The sequence below is a fragment of the Thunnus maccoyii genome, chromosome 17, assembly GCF_910596095.1.
Source record: "Thunnus maccoyii chromosome 17, fThuMac1.1, whole genome shotgun sequence".
Taxonomy (NCBI): Eukaryota; Metazoa; Chordata; class Actinopteri; order Scombriformes; family Scombridae; genus Thunnus; species Thunnus maccoyii.
Genome location: NC_056549.1, coordinates 17616260 through 17636245, shown reverse-complemented (window position 1 = coordinate 17636245; position 19986 = coordinate 17616260). Strand labels below are relative to the sequence as shown.

The following is a 19986-nucleotide window of genomic DNA, read 5'->3' as shown; positions in this document are numbered from 1 at the left end:
ATTCTAATGATCTTTATGTTCTGTTTGTATTATGAACATTTCTCTCAGTTCTGTTTTGCTGGCTGTGTTAATATGTATATGTCTGTTAATGGAATCAGTGTATTCATTTTTATCAATTAATTCATTACAGTGGTTTGAAATCCATTATAACAGAGACTCATCTTAAGGTGGAATATGAATTTTTACTCCCAAATCAGATTGATACAAATATTTAACCAGGGAAATATCCCCCACAGATATAAATCACATAGATTAATAAATTTGAAGCATTAAGCTTTCCTGCCCTCACGTCTTCAGGGCACAGATATGATAATAACATTTGCCATATAAAGTCTGAGGAATTCTTCCCCTGTGGTTTGCAGATTTCGGGGGGGAGTTCTCTCTCACTCTCAAGGAATTACAGGACTTACTATAAAGCGCGGTGTGATGAATGGCTTGTCTTGTTTTGTTTCACTGTGCAGATTTTCAGGAACCTTACGCTGTGGTGGTCCTTCTAGAAAAGGATTTAGTGGTGATCGACCTTGCACAAAATGGGTGAGTCTGACTCTTTATGAAATAACTCTTCATCATCTTGACTCTCTCAGTCGACCTGTTATTGCTCATTATCTTTATTATATATGGCCCGTTATATCATGATAACAACTTACTTTCATAAATCTCTCTGTAGATGTTTAGCATTTATTGGATCCCGATTTGGCCGCCAGCTTGAAGCAACCGTGCAGTACAGTACTGAATGAGACTAATGTACTGATGCTGGGCAGACAGACTAATGTACTGTCATTAAGAGTGACTTTGTCTGTGCTCTCTTTTTAATAGTTACCCCATATTCGAGAACCCCTATCCTCTGACTATCCACGAGTCTCCTGTGACCTGCTGCGAGTACTTTGCCGACTGCCCTGTGGACCTCATACCTGCACTTTACTCTGTTGGCTCGCGGCAGAAACGACAGGGCTACAGCAAAAAGGTATTATATACAGTATGTTGTAACAATGCATCTTGTTGTTTGGTGCTGTGTCTTTTTTTTTTTTACTGCTGTGGAAAGAAGATCTTTCACCTGCAAAAAAGTGGTAAATATCAGGCTTTGGATTCAGACCCTAAGAATTAAAGAGCAAAGGCTTCTTTCTACGTTTTGGCATGTAAAAGGAAAAAGAGAGAAGAATTTGTTGAAGAAAAAGATATGCATGCTTCCTCTCAGTATTGGAAGCATTGCAGCCATGAGAAATTCAAAGACTCCCTCCAGACATATTGTAAGTTATATAAAAAAATACTCTGCTTGGCATAATAATATGTTTTCTCCTCAAAAAAGTACAATTATCTCATTAAAAACCTTAAAATTCCATCTATTCCTTCTCTCTCATTGAAAAATGTATAATCAGTGAATATGCAAATATTTTTCATTTCAAAAATGTAACTTCTGGATACCAGATGTCTCCTCCTTCACCAAAAAATCCATTCTCAGTGTTTGTGCACTGGAGGCTTCAAGTTTCCACATCACACTTCTGTAACTTGCACACTGGACCACCATTAGCCTCCGGACTGGTTATGATGTCCCAAATCATGCTCTTCAGGCCCACCCCTCAAATTCAGACTTTGAATTAGCACAGTGAAACTTTCCCTCTTCAGCAGATGAATGTGAAAACAGCCCTCTAGTGTCAAACTCTGCAGATACATCATTCTGCACAGTGACGGTCAAACATTCAACTACAACAGGAGAAACACATTTTTGAGTAGAGGGGGGACTTTGAAAAACTGGTAACACTTTATTTCACGGCACAGTAATTTCTGAATGTTTTCCTAATAAGTCTGGAGAAAGTTTCCTGGAAAGAAACATAGTACTAGTTATAGGGAAAACATGAACTTCCTTGAAATTTAAATTCAAGTAATTATTTTTAATGAAGTTCAAGTTTAAAGAAGAAATTAATTAATTGAATGTACCATTATGCACAATGTCTTCTCACTATAATTACTACCAAATCACATAGTTCTTGTTGGGGAAATTTCCTTGGAAATTATTAGTAAGTTATGATGAAACTGCGGACCTGTAAAATAAAGCGCTGACAAAAAAAAAACTTTTTAAACAGAAATAAATTAACAAAATGATATAAATTACAACTTCTCTTTCACGAAGTAACTCCTCCCGTAACAGATTAATGATGTATAACAGCATAATAGTATCCTGAGGGTGGAATTTTCACTCATGTCGCTCTGGATAGCGGTGTCATAAAAGAGCTTAATGCCTAAATTAGAAATGTAAATGTCCCACATTACACTAACCGTCATGCCATATGCCTTTAACAACAAGGTTACAGGATGAAGAGCATGTTAAGACATTACCCCGCATGCCATCGCTTACAAACTGTGTTCAGCGTGGGTTCATTTGTATCATTGGTACTCCCGTATTTTTTTATCAATGTTTCCGTGAAACTAAATGGACTACATAATAGTATCATATTACCTAACAATCCTCTTCTTTCTCTGTACACCTCCTCTCTCCTCTCATTCCCTTCACTTATCTGCGTATCATCTGAGACAGACCCCCTGCTCTTTCAGCCGTTATGTATGCCTGTGTTCTTTTCTCTGTCGCCTTGTTCTAGCTTTCTGTCGGAAATGTCAGCATGTACTGACCCAAACTGGCTGCCTGGCTGCGGCTTTATTTTATTTATTTTCTTTTCTTTTTTTTTTTTTTTTTGTTAAGCAAAAGGCCTGGCTGAGCAGCGGGAGGGCATTCTCACATAAAGATCACTATGAGTCATCCTGGTGACCTTTGTATGTGTCAACGTGTTCAAAGCCAAACCCCCCACCAACACACACACACTCAGATGGAGACACACACTCGCTGAGGTGCATAATGTATAATTGCAAGACACGCCGAGAGACGTGCACAAAGGACTCCTGCCTGTTCTCCCATGCGCACTCACACGTGTGTGGTTTTATCATCTCATCTATTTCTAGAATGTTTCTATTGACATGCTGAATATTGACAGAACTATTCTTCTTCTTGTACTCTCTCATCTGCACTAATATAATATAATGTCTGTTGTTTATCCAGGAATGGCCTATTAGTGGTGGAAACTGGGGTCAAGGCACACAGAGCTACCCAGAGATCATCATCACTGGGTAAGACAATACTTATCTCATTAGCATTAGCATTATCGTCTTGATGCAACTCCATTACTTTCACCTCTGCTGCACTGTCAGGTCACCACAGCAAAAGAGCCATTCTTAAAATATTCACTGTAGGTCTTTATATATTCCAGTCATGTGCACTCTGCTCCGTTTTGATGTTTATTATCCCGCACTAAGCTGTCAACAAGGGGAGAGGGGGCGTTTTTAACAGAACACACATGCTGAAGAAGTGACATTGAGGTATGGGTTTGGCAGTAGGAGGCTCTCGCTCCTCTCCCTCCTCCCTCTCTTCCTCTCTTCTCTACCCCTACATCCCGTATTCATATTCTGTCTGGATTTCTCTCTCTCTCTCTCTCTCTGAGTGCCACAGCCTGCAAATTATTCCTCTCCCAAACCACTCTGCTGAATCGGCAACAAAACAAAGAGGAGTGAGGGGAAAATGACAACAGAAATATGTTGGGTTTTTTTTTCTGTCAATGTAATTTTCTGTAACAACAAATGGAGAAGCTGTCACCTGCTGATGAGAGCAATCCTGTGAAAAATCATTAAACATGTATTTAATTCATTTTTAAGCGATCAATGTTGTTCTGCTATTAACGCTATTTTCACTGCTTGGCCAAAAGTATGTGGATACCCAAACATTAAACCCATGTGTAATTGTTTTTACATCTCATTCCAAAACTATGGTTGGGGTTGCTGTTGAGTGATGAGGCCCGGCTCAGAGTTGGTGTTCCAACTCATGTCAAAGGTTTTAGATGGGGTTGAGGACTTTGTGCAGACCATCACTGGAAACACCTCTGGAAACCATCTCTGAGCACTTTGAATTGCCTTTGATTTGTTTGAAAGGTGCTATATAAATAAAGTTTGATTGATTGATTGATTGCTTGATTGATTGTATCGACCTCGCTTTGTGCATGGAGGCAATGTCATGTTGAATTAGCATTAAATTTTCCTGTATTTTGGGACTAACAGCCTCAGACCAAAAGTACTCAAAAAGTTTGTTGTCAGGAGTGTCCACAAACTTTTGACAATATAGTGTACCTACTGCTTATTTTCCTGGTTAAACAGCCTTGCTATTTATATATAATGAAAATTAGTCAAATTTTGTTAGGAACAGATGTGTGAGGTGTCTATGTGTTGATATTTGCATAATCTGGAAGACTGGAATTCAAAATGCAAACTTTTATCTATCCAATTGTAGGACAACAGGATCTCAGCATCTCTCTCATTCCTTTTTTTTCTCTTCATCTCTTGAATTCTCAGGCACGCTGATGGAACTGTGAAGTTCTGGGATGCCTCTGCAAGTGAGTCCACTCAACAGCTAAGCTTCACGTCATCCGTCATGCTTCCCCAAATTATAATTGTTTTTTAGAATTTTAAAACAAACAATAGACAACAAAGTACATTTTAAGCTTTAATTAAATTTGAAGTCAGAAAGTTAGGATGAACAAAAGAAAATGACACACAACTTAAATTCAAAACTTGTATACTACTGTATATATCTGTATATATCTGATATCTTGGATAAAAACTGATCCTACTCTCTTTTCTCCTTTTTTTTTTTTCTAGTAATGCTCCAGGTGCTCTACAAGCTCAAAACAGCCAAGGTGTTTGACAGAAACCGATCCAAGGAGGACAAGAGCAGCATGGAAGTGTCAGATGAAGACCCCTTTGCCATTCAGATCATGGCCTGGTGCCCTGAGAGCAGGATGCTGTGTGTGGCTGGGGTGTCAGCCAATGTTATCATCTACCGCTTCAGTAAGCTGGAAGTAACTACTGAGGTGGTGCAGGTGGGTAACAGTTTACATTATGGGTCAAATGCGTCTTTTTTGGTTGTTTTTTTTTAATACGTTAACAGAAAAAACATCTATTTCCCCTTTCACATACACACACACGTACTTGAATATCTGCCTAGTCAAAGGCAATATGGTTGCCATGCCAACAGACGGAGCAGTGAAGAAGCAAAGCTAGACCGTCATTATAATCTGCCTTGATGGCAACGTAAGTGCTTATGGGGGTGTGATGTGACTCAGTGTTTAATGACATAAAGAGAAATGCTGTTTAATCTGTGTGTGCATGTTCGCAGCTCCTATATTAGAAGTGAAAAGGAGCACGCATATATAGGCTTAGTTTCTGATGTTAGACTAGGAGCGGTGGAGTGTTAAATTGGTAACCAGCAAGATCCTTTATTTATATATAATTCTGGCAACAGTTTTCTCACCAAGCAGTCATTGCTGTGGTGTTGTTGCACTAGACTTCACAGAGATCGCTTGTCAATCAAAGTACGTGGGCGGTACTGTGATTTTTTGTTTTTCCTTGCAGGTCTGTTAATCAGTTTTAATGATTCTAGCTGGTGCCGTTCATGATTTCAAACTCTTTGTCCTAACTGTGTAATTATTCTGTTCTTTGAAATAAATGGAGTGCAAAAAAAACAGAAGTTTTCATGAACTGGATATAGGTTGAATCGAGGGTTATTTTTTATTATCGATTCATCTGCTGATTTCTTTCTCGAGTAGTAAAAGTCAAGATGATGTCCTCAAATTTCCTGTTTTGTTTATCCATAAATACTGAATTTACTATCATCTAAGACTAAAATAAGCAGCAAATCCTCACAAATATCTGGCTGGAACTGGGGAATATTCTGCATTTTTACCTTAAAAATGACTGAAACTATTAATCTAATATCAATTAGTTGCCAAGTTTTTTTTTCTGTCGATTGACTAACGGATTAATCATCAAATTGTTGCAGCTCTAATTGAATAATAATGATAAATAGTAATATATTTTATTTATACAGCACTTTTCAGGGCACTCAGAGACACTTTATATAAGAATCAGTAGACTCTAAGAACCTTGCTCTAGAGCACCTTGGCAACACTTGTTGAAGAGGATGAATTAAAAGACCGCCAGTGAGTTTAAGCCAGCGCTGATGCATGTGTCAGAGAAATTTCAGACACTTTTTCCTACACTCCAAGTGTGTGTGTGTGACTGGGATGTGAATCAGGACTAGATACGCAGTGGTAGAGAGCTGTACTGTAATTAGGAGAACAGCCTCCCTTTGCGCAAGGTCAAACACCTCTCTATAACCTTGCAGAAATGAAGGTAGAGGAGGACAGAGACGGGCGGGAGTGAGAATCTGAAGAAGGGCACTGATCACTCTTTACTCCCACATATCAGTGGGGCTAATGAGACTGACAGAATGCAAAAGAGAGGAGCTTATGAGCATTGTGTGTGTGTGTGTGTGTGTGTGTGTATATATATATATATGTGTGAGTTTAGGTGATGTGTGTGTGTGCGAAGGCGGAGGTTGGAGAGAAATAGCCTGAAGGAGGCATTAGAAGGAATGGAATATTTCAGTCTTGGAGTACCTCTTTGACTCTCAGTCTGCCTACACACACATCAAACAAATCTCTATCATCAAAGTGACTCTGTGAATGTATGTGGATGTCATTCACGGTCGAATGATTATTCTCATCCTCAGAGGAATTCATGAGGAATTGTTGTTTACAAGAATTTTGTGCCTTTACTTGACTGCTAATATAATTTCTCCTGTGAATGTGTATGTGTGTGTGTTCCCTGCCTTATATAGTTATTAGAGGTGCGAATGCAGTATGAGCTGAATGACACAGAGTCTCCAGATGGCGGGGGTGGAGGGGGGGAACAGACGTCGGCGCTTCCCACCCCTGGTGCCTCCCCTCAGACAAGCGGCCCACCATCGCACCCCTCCACCAGCAGCAACAACTCTGACGGAGGCAACATGCCCTGCCTCAAGTATGAAACACGCACACACACACACATACGCACACACTTACATAAACTCTCATAAGCACCAGGAGCGCTCGCACTCATACCCATACACACTCATACACACGAGAGTCTTGCCTTCTGCCTCAAGCACACTTGCACAGACTTAGTCGGCGCCTGAAGCATTCTCAACCACAGCCTCCCCATCATCCCCTTGCAACCACTTATGCCAGACGCTCAACACACAACTGCTTCAGAACTGCAGCTGCACCACTTGTCATTCTTCTTTTTTTTGTTGTTTCTCTGCCTTTTTTTCCCCCCTCCTTTCTGTTTCTCTTGCGGTATCTGTTCCCCTCCATTTCACTCCATCTTTTTCTCTCCAGAGTGCGCAGCACTCCTATGAAGCAGTCCCCAGGTTACCAGGTAGATTTGGTGGTCCAGTTAGTGTGGGTGAGTGGAGAGCCTCCTCAGCAGATCACAAGTCTGGCGCTCAATTCCTCCTACGGCCTGTAAGTATAGATGCAGTAACATCACAGCTTCCAGTGTTTTTGTTTAGTAAACCTGTTAAGTATTTTATCTGCATCAAGCATTTTCATCTGAAGTGATAAAAATATGACTAAAATCTATTTCGAACATCTTATGAAGACAAAAATATGTGTTTAAAACTACTACTAAGACAGGCACACAATCTTGCAGTCCAAGCAGTCAAGTGAGGATGTAAGTCCCGTTGGTAATATTTGCCTACGGTGACAACCAGGCCTGTCAACACAATTTATAACTGAAATGAAAATTTGGGGATTCCAGCTGTTTGTGCTCTGACTGCAGCCTCTTTAAACTCCAAAAACCAAATTACACCCCATAACCAAGTTTCTCTAACCCGTATCTCCTCTTCTCTATTGCCTTTTCGTCTTTGTTTCTTTCTTTCTCTCCTCCCTCCTGCTACTCTGTCACCCCTCTTCAGTGTGGTGTTTGGCAACAGTAACGGTCTGGCGGTGGTGGACTATGTCCAGAAGACAGTTGTGCTCAATTTAGGGACGGTCGAGCTGTACGGCTCCAATGACCCCTACCAGAGACAGCCCCGCTCTCCAAGAAAGACACGACAGCCCTCTGGAGGTAATCACTCACCACAGCTGAATGATCTCATATACTTTATATTTGTCCAGTTTCAAAAGCTAAATGGCTACACATCAAGTTTTGAAAGCTCTGAAGGTTGTCAAAGTCTCTGGGATCAGCAAAAGATGACTAAGATCCTGTTCACTCTTCTGTCAGTAAGTTTGCATTAGCACTGCTCTGTATATACAATTAAATACTGTATATCAAGTACTGAGTAGGTGTCAGCTAACAAAGGGGCAGACATTTCTTCAGTTAAAAATGTGTCTCAGCATCTGAATAAGTTGAACCATGATCTGTAAATCCTGCTCTTATTTTAAAGGCAAATGAAACATTCGGGGAAAATTGCACAAAAAATCAATGAACATCAAGTACTGCTCATCAACGTTTGTTCTCATACCATAGGAACAACTTTGACTCTTTCTTCCTGTGACAAGCAGAATTTGTTGCTACAGTTGTCCTCTCCTTCATAACCATACTTGACTATAATACAGTAAGCACATACAAACTACACTGAGGATCAACAATCATGTTAAGCTCCAATGAGAATGAAGCCTAACATGACAGATGGCAGGTTTAAGGATTGTGGGTACAGCAAAAACTATTTACAACATTTTAGTACAAAATCAGTCCAGGAATGCACTGAGTATCAAAATCTGTGTATTCAGGTATTCTTGGTTTATTTTCAGTTAAGGTCTAGGTTAGAATTATAATTATAATCAGTCTTTCTGTGTACATGATGGGTTTGTACCACTGGAGCTTACTAACAACAACCACTCTGAAAGTGTAGCAACCTAAGAGGTCCAACTTCCCTTAACTGTAAACTGAACCAAATATTAGAAGGAAATAAGTCATATGACCTCATGGAGAGAAATAAATAACATACGTTGCAGCTAAAATGATGCTTTACTGACTTAGTTTATAAGGCTAATGCAAGACAGAGCACTCTGACAACACGAACACTCTTACATCTGGCTTTGGTCGACGTTCTCTCTTTGTCCCTATGTCCATCTGACTCTCTCCTTCTCTCTTCTCATTCACACACACACTCACACTCTCTTCCCCTCTCTCTCTCTCTCTCCCTCTATCACACAGCCCATCCCTTTTACACACACTGCACCAACCTTCATAGTAACACTGAAAGATAATGGGACCCTTTCAGGATGGACACACTGCCACCATGTGTTAGATGATGAAAATGCATCTACACAGATGATGCCGCAGTGACATGGCGACGTACCGCCCAGACTCAACCAAAAGTTTGATGGATGGATTAGTAAGGCTTGTGTGTGAATGCCGAGGGGTTTGTGAGTGTTTGTGCACAAATATGCTATGCTACACATGTGCACGCAAACACACACACACACACAGAGGCAAATGCTCCCATATAGACAAGCACACACACATGTAAATACACACAGAGCATCTGGTGTCAGTGACTGGTAAGCAGTGGGCTGGCACCTGTCAGAGCTTGGCGAGTGTGAGCAGTAATCAGACGTCCAGCTGTGCTTCTCTGCCAACAGGGACTGCTGTCTGCTTGGCTTTCTGCCTCACAGGACAATGTCACATGCACACACACACACACACACGGGAAAGGGAGAGTTTAGCTTTAAAACTGGATAAAGAAACGTTAAAGTTGCCTTAATCTCCCTCATGTTTAAAGTATGAGTTGTATACCCAAAGTATGAGTGGAACACTTACCTGTCAAACGAAAAGAACATCAGGTGTGGAAATCATCTATTTCTATGTATGCTCTAAGCCAGTCTCCCAAAAACATAGTGCACTATTTCTAGGGGCAGTTGACATCTGATGTTCTGAGGTGGCAATGTTTGATAAAAAAAAGAAGAAAAGGAAGTGTTATAGGCACACGTAATGAACAGCCCAGCTGTCCTTTTTGACTTGCTTTATTTTGGATTTAATGAGTTGAACTGTGTGATCTCTGTTGCAGGTTTGTGCGACATCAATGAGGGCTCAGCAACATCAGAGGACCGCTGCAAGTCCCCTACTTCAGGTAACATGTCTTTCGGTGTCTTTTTGAAAGAAAAATGGGATAAATATAACAGAGTCTTTGTGCTTACTAGATGTAAAAATCCAAACAGTCAGCCAGTCAAAAATATACATATAATACCATGTATTTGAATGCAAGAGGAGAATTGGTTAGGGAAGAGGATTAATGTTTCAAAAGAGCCTCTACTTTTAATACTGTTTTATTAAAATTGTTGCTCATCAAACTGGAATTGTACTGAAGGGTTTTTTGGGTTTTTTTGGTTGAACCATAAAATTGTCAATTTCCTTCTACCTCAGTCTTTAGAAATGCACTGTTTGAGTTTAATACCGTACGTTTATGGGTTTTCGAGAGTATTTTTTTCCCTAGATTCCATTTGTGCATGCATTCTTTTACCATTTTGCAGAGTTCAATAGACAGGAATAAATGTGTTCTAATCTCTTTCAGTATCCTGGAAAACTGGGTTATAGACTCTATCCAATCTCTATGATTCTAATTCAATGTGACAGCTAAGAATTATAAATTGAATGAAACTGTTAAACAAAACTCTGCATTCTGGGAGAGAAACTCATTAATTTAAAAATAACTCGAGTATTAGTTGAAAAGAAAAAAGTTCAATTTGAAGGGCTGTGGGTGTTTTCACATGCACACATATAGCTGCATAATAGCATAATTCTGAAAAATATCCTAGAGTTAAATGTGTTGTATCACTTGATACTAATTAACTTCTGACTTGGATTTTGAACAGGGATCTTCTGTCAGTTAAACATTTAAATGTGTCTGGGTGCACTGTACTGAAGAGATTCCTTATTACTATTAACATATTAAACTGTTTTCACTTCGGTGAGTATGACTAAGTGCAAACACAAATAGATTGTACTGTAAGATACAATATTTTATTTTCATCAGCTGTATGTCACTTATAAATATTCAGCCTATTTGAAGATGACTTCTAAGAAGTGAGTTGTGTATTACAGCAATGAGATGCTCTGCTGCTCGTTTACTTGCCTCCTTCTTAATCTACATCATTAGTATTTCAGCTGAAGGTGTCGGAGAGAGAACAGCCCAGATCCATCTCATTAGGGGCAACTTGGCATTAGCACACTGAAAATAAGGAGCTTTTTAAAAAGGTCAGACAGAAAACAAATCTCAAAGTCGGGGAGTCCTGTTTCCAGGTATGATGGCTGTCCCAACCCCCATGTCTGGTGCCAGCAGACTGTGGCCTGATACATCTGTCTGCTCTGCATTATTCATAGGACAGAGAGAGATAAGGTGCCTCCCTGCAAAAAAAATCTGCTGTTAAGTCTCAGTCAAGTCAAAGTGTATTTGTCTCTTTTTCTTTTTTGGTAAGTTATAAAGTCTGCCAGTTGAAGAAAAACAATTATAATATCTTTTCATGGAGTTTCACCTGAAATAAGTTGCAGGCTGTTGAATTCAGACTCATTTAGTGGCAAGATAGTGTCAGTTGAGTCAAGAAAATTATTGAAATAACTTGATTTGCATGAAAAACAAATTAAAGTGGTCATACTGTAATGGCCATTGCATTAAACATTGTAAGGACATATAGTACACAAAGTGTAAATAGCACCCTCTTTTTTCTCTTTTTTTGCACACTTGCAAATCTTGTGAGTGTGCATGATTGGTGTTTTAATTACAAATGTTGCTCATTATGATAGCCAAATTAAACTGAAAAAAAAAAATCTTTTCATTTTAGGCACAAATGTAATAAAACTTAAGATGTCATGTAGACCTTTCTTATCTGTGAAATTAAAAGGGATTGGAGCCTCAACTAGACTCGATTCGCTTGACCAGTTGTTTTTATTATGAAAATCAGTCAGTTGTAATATTCTCTCAATGTAAAAACACTCTGATGGTGAATCCTTTTCAGGATACAGGTTTTTACTTCAGAAAACCAGGTATTTGAACAAAACCAGTGTCCTGAATTTTGAACCAGCAACTTTGCTGCTCAGGATCAAGTGACTCATAAGGTGAACAGCGATAGCTTGTATATAGTAACAAGCCAAAGGCTGTGTCTAACTTCACATTTACTGTACTTTACTTTCCTCCTTACACCCCCAAAAGTGTTGACGTCAAACAGCAATCTACAGCAATTCTACAATGGCGGTGGTAGAGGAGGTAAGATTGGCCAAAGATTTTCATAAGAGCGTGTTTAGGCAAGACAAACGTGGTCCAGATTTGTCCCCCCTGTCTCTGTCCTCCGTGTCATAGTCACCATAGTGGGAAGAAATACCCTGACAAATGAGAGCTGAAGCTCGGATTCACATCTGGGTTAGCCTCTGTTCCACTATCTTTTGGTTCTCACTGTATGTAAATATAAACAACTGTGCCTTTTCCTTGGTTGAAATGTTAAGGTGCTCCTGTTTACTTCTGTACTCAGATACTGAATACATAAGTAATTGGACAGAAAACTACATAGAGAACTAGAAGCTCATGGAGCAGAGGCTAACCTGGAAGTTGAGTGGGACTGCGGCTGTTTATAGATACACCTCAGTTGCCTAAGACTCACATTGCATGCTACATGTATGTAGCACGAGTGTCAAACTGTACATGTGCCTGCGTGTGGTATCTGTCCCGGCCTCCTCTACACTGACATGATTGGCGTTCTTTGTCTATAGTGCAGTATGATGACATCACAGAACCAAGAGCAACTCATCTGTCCAACTGTGTCCTTGTGAACCTCCAGTGTGTGTTGATTAAATAGATAATTTCTTATCAACTACTTAAGTATATTTAAACTAACTGACCAGTTAAAAGTGAAACTTTTTGTGTCGGTCTAAATGAGGGAATCTGGAGCCCATCCTCTTTCAGACTCAAGTGAGAATGAGTGCAGGTAGAGTTTTGACCTTGTCCAGACCTGCCACTACTCCAACCAGTGTTGTGGATTCTTTACTTGCCCCAGCTTGACGTCATTTACAGGGGCTGTTAAAATCTGAAATTTCACAAGGCTTTCTGTTCAAAATATTCTAAGCTTTAAAACATATCTACTCCACTGAAAAGGCTATTTTACCTTAAAGGCATCCATGGTATACCCACACAGGTTTTTTCATTTACTTTGTCTAATTTGAACAAATTTTATTTGCACTTGTGAGGGCAGAAACATTTCCCCTTTATCATTCTTATTGGTTCATAGAGTTTGATGACCTCACATAATTGTCAACATAGCTCCACCCAACTTCTGAGACCTGAGCTGAGGTCTGATGAGCCCAATTAAATGAAAACACCTGTGTGGACGTGCAGAGCCTTTAAATTCCAAGGTAAATAGAGGGTAACATTTAAAACCATCGGTTTGTAGACTTCTGTGTATTAGTTATGAATAGGAGCAAGACAACAGCAAGCACTGATTAAAAAACAAAAAACTGGAAGTGACGAGTATCAGACATTCAGAGCATGCTTCTGCCACTTTATTTTCAAAATGGAAACAATCTAATTTGATATTAAAAAATATCCCGTTTTTAGCTTTGAGATGTCAGGCCTGCTTTAGAGAGATTTCTTATGAATTTCTTTACTTGTGATTAGTTTTGCAAGTCCAATGTAAGAAAACCTGCTACTTCGGTTATAATTTTATCATAACCATCATTAGTGAGCATAATGTTACAGTGCACGCATGACAAGGGTCCCACTAACATAGTTTGTTCTATACATTTCTCCTACAGACAGAGATATAATATTTAAAACCCTTATCGGTCTTCTTTTAGATTGATACTCTTTAAAAAGATGGAATGATTAGTTAACCTGATTTAAAGAAGTGGAATGAGGTGATCATGGTGGAAGTTATTTGCATACATGTCGCAATTAAGTGTATTTTGTACTCGTTGAGACAGTTTGGGGTAAGTATACCTAATTCAGTAACCAAAGTTGGCCTACATTAGCCTACAAAAACTAGCAGTCAGTAGCTTTTTACTTCTTTTCCCAACATCTTCTTCCATCTCCTGTTCAGTATTTTCTGTTTCCTGTTACTCCCTTGTTCTTGATGCATGCTCCTGTGGCATGAGGGTCCTGAATGGCTGTGCCGTTTTGATGCGTCTCACCAGTCCTCTTTTCCAGGGCATTGTGCAACAGAGGTCACCTCGTTTGTTTTGTCTGTCACACAGCATGCCTCTGAAACACAGGGCTGTCTCTGAGTCCTCATGCAGTCTCCTCTTCCTGTGTGAAGCATTTTGGCTCTCAATGTCAGTGAAACAATCCCCAGGCACTTGTTCAACAGCCTTTTGTTGTTTTTTTGTGTATTTTAGCTTTGTGCACAGTCCTACCCCAATGCTAGTTAACTAGCTTTGCATGGCATCGTGTGTTAGCTTAGACGTGTGTTTGTAAAGAGGGATGTTCTCTTTTTTCCAGCAAAGATGTCACGGAAATTAAGCTTGCCTACTGAGCTAAAGCCAGACTTGGGTAAGCCTTGACTTCGTGTCTCCAAACAATTTGTATGAAATGCAGTATACTTTTCTCACTCCGACTGGACTCCACCACATTCCATTAGTCCAGTTTTTTTTCTGGTTGTTAGCCTCAAAATTGGCAAGCTGTGCAGATGTTTTTCTTAAGTTTGCATGAGACAAAAGTAGCACTGATCTGATTGAAATTCGTTGAACTGAATCAAATTTTTGGAATTAAATTGAGTGTGAAATGTTCTTCAGTGCGCTGACTCCCACTTTTTTGACCTTGGTGGGGGTTTTACTAGAGGTCAGTGGTGCTAAGCTAATCTATGCACACTCCATCTCACTGTAAAGCTTTCTGTAACTTTTGCAGCTTTCTCTTTCTCTTCTGTGTTCTTCGTGTCTTTTGTTTCTCTGTCTGATTGGGTCCTTACAAATTTAATTAAACAGGAGATCACTTTTATAAAGAAAGAAGCATTACCTTCTCAAGGGGTGTACACCAGTTTTTCCTAAAATCCTAAAGTATCAAGGACCTTGGATGGAGTTTTTTTTTTGTTTTTTTTGAAGGGTAAAGTTAAAATGTGTGAGTGCCAAAGATATTTAACTGTGTGTGTTTTTTTTTATATATATATATATGTTTCAGTGTTATAGTGTACATGTGTAACCAAAATGCCTGATAGTTATATCATGAATATTTCATAAAACTACTGATTGGGGATAAAACATATTGAAAACGTTGATCAGTTTGTGTAAATATGCAAATGTTCGTATTGTATGTATTTGTCTGTATTGTACAACACATGAAAGCTGTAATGCTGTAAAGTTACAGCCAAATAGGTCTCAGGTGATGTTGCTCTACTTACAAAATAAGTTGTACATCTTTCCTATACTTACCCACCGCTAAGTATGGAACCCAATACTTTTGGTTTTCTTTCCCAGTTTCCCATGTATGCAGAATATATTGCCACACCTTACAGCGATCAGTCATAAACAAATACTGATTCACAGCTGGGGTCATTAAGTTCACTCAGAGTTTCAAATGATAACTACAGGTGCATTAAAACTTAACTCTTCTATTTACTTGCTTCGGATGTCTTCAGTGTGCTGTGAACTTTTAACCAGAACACCATTTCACACCCAAAGGTTTCATTTGTAATTATGAAAAACTTTATGCCTTTTACTTAATTTACATTTTATTTTCAATGTACAGTACAATGTCCACATCTGTCTTGTCTATCTTGTGTTGTTAGTGCATTGCAGGTGCTTTACCTTTGTCTGTTTTCTCCTTACTGTCCTCCTGTCTGTATGCCCGCCGCGGGGTGCCAACCCATTAGACCACCGGGACAATTCTTTCAGCCGCTCACGCTCCTCCAGTGTCACCAGCATCGACAAGGAAGCTAAAGAAGCCATCAGTTCCTTCCACTTTTGCGAGACCTTCGCCCGGAAGGGGGACAGCACTTTGACACCCTGCCTGTATGTGGGCACCTCCCTGGGCACCGTGCTGACTCTGGCTCTCACATTGCCACCTGCTGGGGAACAACGGCAACTTCAGCCAGTTATCATTTCACCTACAGGTAGGTGATGGGATAGGATGGGTGAGGGAGGGATGAATTTAGAGTGAACTATATTGTTATCTTAGATGAATTTGGCACAGATAACGTCAATAATGTTATCTATATAAAATCGGAGTTACAAGGTATAACGGCATCAAAACAGCAGCAACACGGATGATGATAAATCCATTGAGTTTCATTTCAGTAACAAACCTTTTCCTTCCATTCCTCAGGCATGTTGGTACGGCTGAAGGGCAGCCACTTGCGGATGGCTTTCTTGGACTCCACAGGTGCCCTGCTGCCCCCTGCTTTTGATCCTTGGTATGAACCCAACGTTACAGCAGATGGCGAAGAAAGAGAGAAGGTCCGTAAACGCCGGCCCGTCTCAGTTTCCCCTTCCACCTCCCAGGACCTCAATGAGAGCCAGTACGCCGTGGTGTGCTCAGAAAAACAGGCCAAAGTCATTTCCCTGCCCTCCCAGACCTGCATCTATAAACATAGTATCACAGAGACTTCCTTCATCCTACGGGCAGATGTGGTGCAGATGAGCCAAGGCGTGTGCCTGGCGTGCTTCTGTGCTAACGGCCACATCATGACCCTCAGGTGAGAAACATGTCAGTCTGCCTCAGTCAGAAATAGTGAGTTATTAATAAAACCAATCTATCAAAGTCGGTTTGAATAAATCATGGTCCTATCATTAGATTTCAGTATATGTCATCCACCTTCTGTTGGGCTAGGTATGTTTTATTTCACTCACAGAGAAAAGTTTTCACACTTGGAAGATCAATATTTTTGCCAATATTGCTCAGCATTACCATGATACTCCTTCCAAAATTCTTTGAGTCTGGAACACTGTAAAAACGCTGTAAAAGTGAGTCAAGAGAGATCAGTTCTGACAGATAGAGGAGCAGGAAACGGGCGTTCTTCCTGTCGTGCATGAGGACTGAGATGGAAGTTGGGTATTTAGCCATATTTTGGAAAAGAAAATATGAGTTTGGAACATTTTGTGTAAACAGATGGTGGTGTGCACAGAATGTACAAGTTGATTAGGCTGCAGGAGTAGTTTGAGACATTTTTGTTTGTTTTTTTTCAATGATGAAAACTTAGCACTCTTGGACTTCACTTTAGCCAATGTGAACCCAAGCTGACCGCAGCCTTCGTTCTCAGTGTAATCGTTCTCAAAGTACAAACTTTTACTCCTTTCAAGCCTTCATGGGGTGGGTGTTTAAAACTCAAAGGATAGATTTTGGGTGGGATATCACTTTAATGTGATGTGATGATTGAACCATCATTGATTAAGATTTTTTCTCAGTGCTAGCTTTATTATGTATCATTTATATTCAAATATTCAAACAACTTTATTTTTCCGTTAGGAACTTCTTTTGTGACGAGAGTACCAGTGCACACAACCAAACAAGCAAATCAGTCAAAAACAGATAAAACCAGTCCAGTTTCAGAACAGTATTTAGATAGTTCTCATAATTAAAGGACATGTTAAACTCTAAGAGGTAATAAAGCTATATGTGTGTGTGTGTGTGTGTGTGTATGTATATATATGTGTATATATATATATATATATATATATATATATATATATATATATATATATATATATATATATATATATATATATATATATATAATTAGTGTGTGTACAAAGTGCAAGTGTGTGTGAGACAATCTGAATACCCAGCTAGACCCAGTTCAGGAGTTCAAAGGGCAGATGGAGGTAGGAATGAAACTTGCTGTGGCCTGTGTGGTTTTAAATGTCAGAGACCTGTACCTGCATCCTGAGGGGAGAAGGCTGTATTGATCATGTAGACAGTGTGTTGTATCCTGGGCTATTTGACCTTCTTTGTCCCTAGTGCATTTCCTATTATTGCTTAGTGGTTCCTTGTCCAGTCCAATGATTTTGCTGTTGATCTGAATGATCATTTGGAAGGTTATTGTGTGAATGTTGCTCATTGCTCCAAACCAAGCTGTTATTTTGAAAGTGAGGATAGATTCGATGAAGCACCTATAAAAAGCTCGCAAAACTGATTTAATGAGCGTGGAGCTTGCAGAGCTTTTTCAGGAAATATAGGCACTGTTGACATTTGGCAAAGATGACCTCACTGATGTGTTTAAAAGAGTTTGTGGTCAATGATGTTTATTCAATTATAGTGCCCTATATTCTACAAGCATAAAATAGTTGTCCCAGTTTTGTTTATCAGGGCAACAGATTAAACTTTTGAATGGCAAAAATAAATGCTGTCACCAAAGAGGCAGACAGGATCATCATATTATCTCCTCAATTAAACTTTCCCTTTTGCTCAAGTTGCCATTCAAAGTCAAACACAAACTTTTGTCTTGATACACACCCATAACAAACACACCCACACACACTCAAACATCTGCCCTTATGAGGACCTGACATTGACAATCACCCTTTAACTTTACTTTAGCTTAAACATTGTCCTCAATTTAACCTTACAATTTGAAGCAACATAGCAAGGTTACAAAACAACCCACACATGCAGACACACACCGGGTATAAATGAGGAAGGGTGTGTTAGTCTGTCGCTCATCCTCATTAATCTTCACTTCCCCAGAGGAGAGAGACAGAGACAGCAGCCTTCCATATGGGTGTCTGACAGAGCAAAGATGCCCAGATGTCGTGTGTGTGTGTGTGTGTGTGTGTGTGTGTGTGTATTGTCCTCAATGTTTTAATAGGTTGAAATACTCTAAATGCAGTTCATGCATGGTCAGTGGTTGTGATGAAAGTTGTAATATAAGCTCTATGGACCTTAGGCCTTAGACTTACTATGGCACTAAGATCTTCGTAGCCTTTTGCAGTAGCATTTATTTGCAGTCTTGCAGTATTCTTTAGATTCAAAATAATTAAAATGTATTTCTGTGTCCCATTTCTAGTTTGCCAGGACTGAGACCACTCATGGATGTAAACTACCTGCCTTTGACAGACATGCGGATAGCCAGGACGTTCTGCTTCACCAACTTGGGTCAGGCCATGTACCTCTGCTCCCCCACTGAGATCCAGAGGATCACTTACAGCCAGGACACTTGTGAGAACCTGCAGGTCAGCTGACACTTGAGAGTGATTTTGACCTGATGAAGATCTGACTTGAATCGAAACATTGTCTGTTTGAATAAAAAATTATGGCTTTGGAGTAAGTGTGCAGGCGTTACTCTTTTCATACTAACACTTGAGAGTGAGCTATGAGCCAGTGAGCCATGCTTCATTATTTGGGGTTGAAATCTTAAGTAAAGTTAAGAAATTGTATCCTATGTGTTGTGTAAACAGTTCATATATTAATGTGAAATATCTGTAGTGTCTTTGGGAACCTTTGCTTTTCTGACATACTACACTGTGTGTATTTATTTGTCAGGTTTTATTTGTTAGAAATTTGTATCTAAAGGTATCTGAATGTGTGTTGATGTTTCAGGAGATGCTGGGTGAATTATTTACACCAGTGGAGACACCGGAGGCGCCCAACAGAGGGTTCTTCAAGGGTCTCTTTGGGGGAGGGGCACAGTCACTGGATAGAGAGGAACTATGTACGTCAAACCCACACGAGACGAGAGTCTTCGTTCATACGCACACACTCACATATTCAGTCACTGTGGTTCAGTTCATTGTTGTTCCAAACTCTAATTCACTTTCTAATCTGTTTTTCTCTCCTTTCCTCTGAGCTCAGTTGGTGAGGTAGCAGCTGGAAGGGCATCCCGAAGCCTGGCCCAGCACATCCCGGGCCCGGGTGGCATTGAGGGCATGAAGGGGGCAGCCTCTGGTGTGGTGGGAGATTTGGCACGTGCCCGGATAGCACTGGATGAAAGAGGCCAGAAACTGGGTGAGCTGGAGGAGAGGACAGCTGCGATGATGGCCAGCGCAGATTCCTTTTCCAAACACGCCCATGAGGTAACAGACACTGTTATCCAGATATCCAACAATTATGGTGCAGTGCAGTGGAATGCTGTATGTGATGAGTGCTCTGCCTCCCTAAATTATTTCAGAAACAGTACTGACTTATTATATTTTACCACTAGAGGGCAGTATGTGCTT

The 19986-nt window shown here is 39.9% G+C and overlaps 1 protein-coding gene across 3 annotated transcripts in view; it reads left to right on the top strand.

Moving 5' to 3' along the window:
- Positions 1–19986, top strand: part of stxbp5a (syntaxin binding protein 5a (tomosyn)) — a 99869-nt gene that overhangs the window by 79264 nt on the left and 619 nt on the right. The window contains exons 11-25 of one of the 3 annotated variants that reach the window (XM_042391156.1): positions 462–534; positions 817–964; positions 3050–3117; positions 4390–4430; positions 4696–4916; positions 6716–6897; positions 7254–7379; positions 7832–7983; positions 9929–9991; positions 14342–14392; positions 15708–15947; positions 16160–16529; positions 18837–19002; positions 19370–19481; positions 19622–19842. In XM_042391156.1, coding sequence (XP_042247090.1) covers positions 462–534; positions 817–964; positions 3050–3117; positions 4390–4430; positions 4696–4916; positions 6716–6897; positions 7254–7379; positions 7832–7983; positions 9929–9991; positions 14342–14392; positions 15708–15947; positions 16160–16529; positions 18837–19002; positions 19370–19481; positions 19622–19842 — 2234 coding nt within the window. Of the gene's footprint in view, positions 1–461; positions 535–816; positions 965–3049; positions 3118–4389; positions 4431–4695; positions 4917–6715; positions 6898–7253; positions 7380–7831; positions 7984–9928; positions 9992–14341; positions 14393–15665; positions 15948–16159; positions 16530–18836; positions 19003–19369; positions 19482–19621; positions 19843–19986 lie in introns of all 3 variants that reach the window. The other 2 variants (XM_042391155.1, XM_042391157.1) reach the window with 2 other exon arrangements.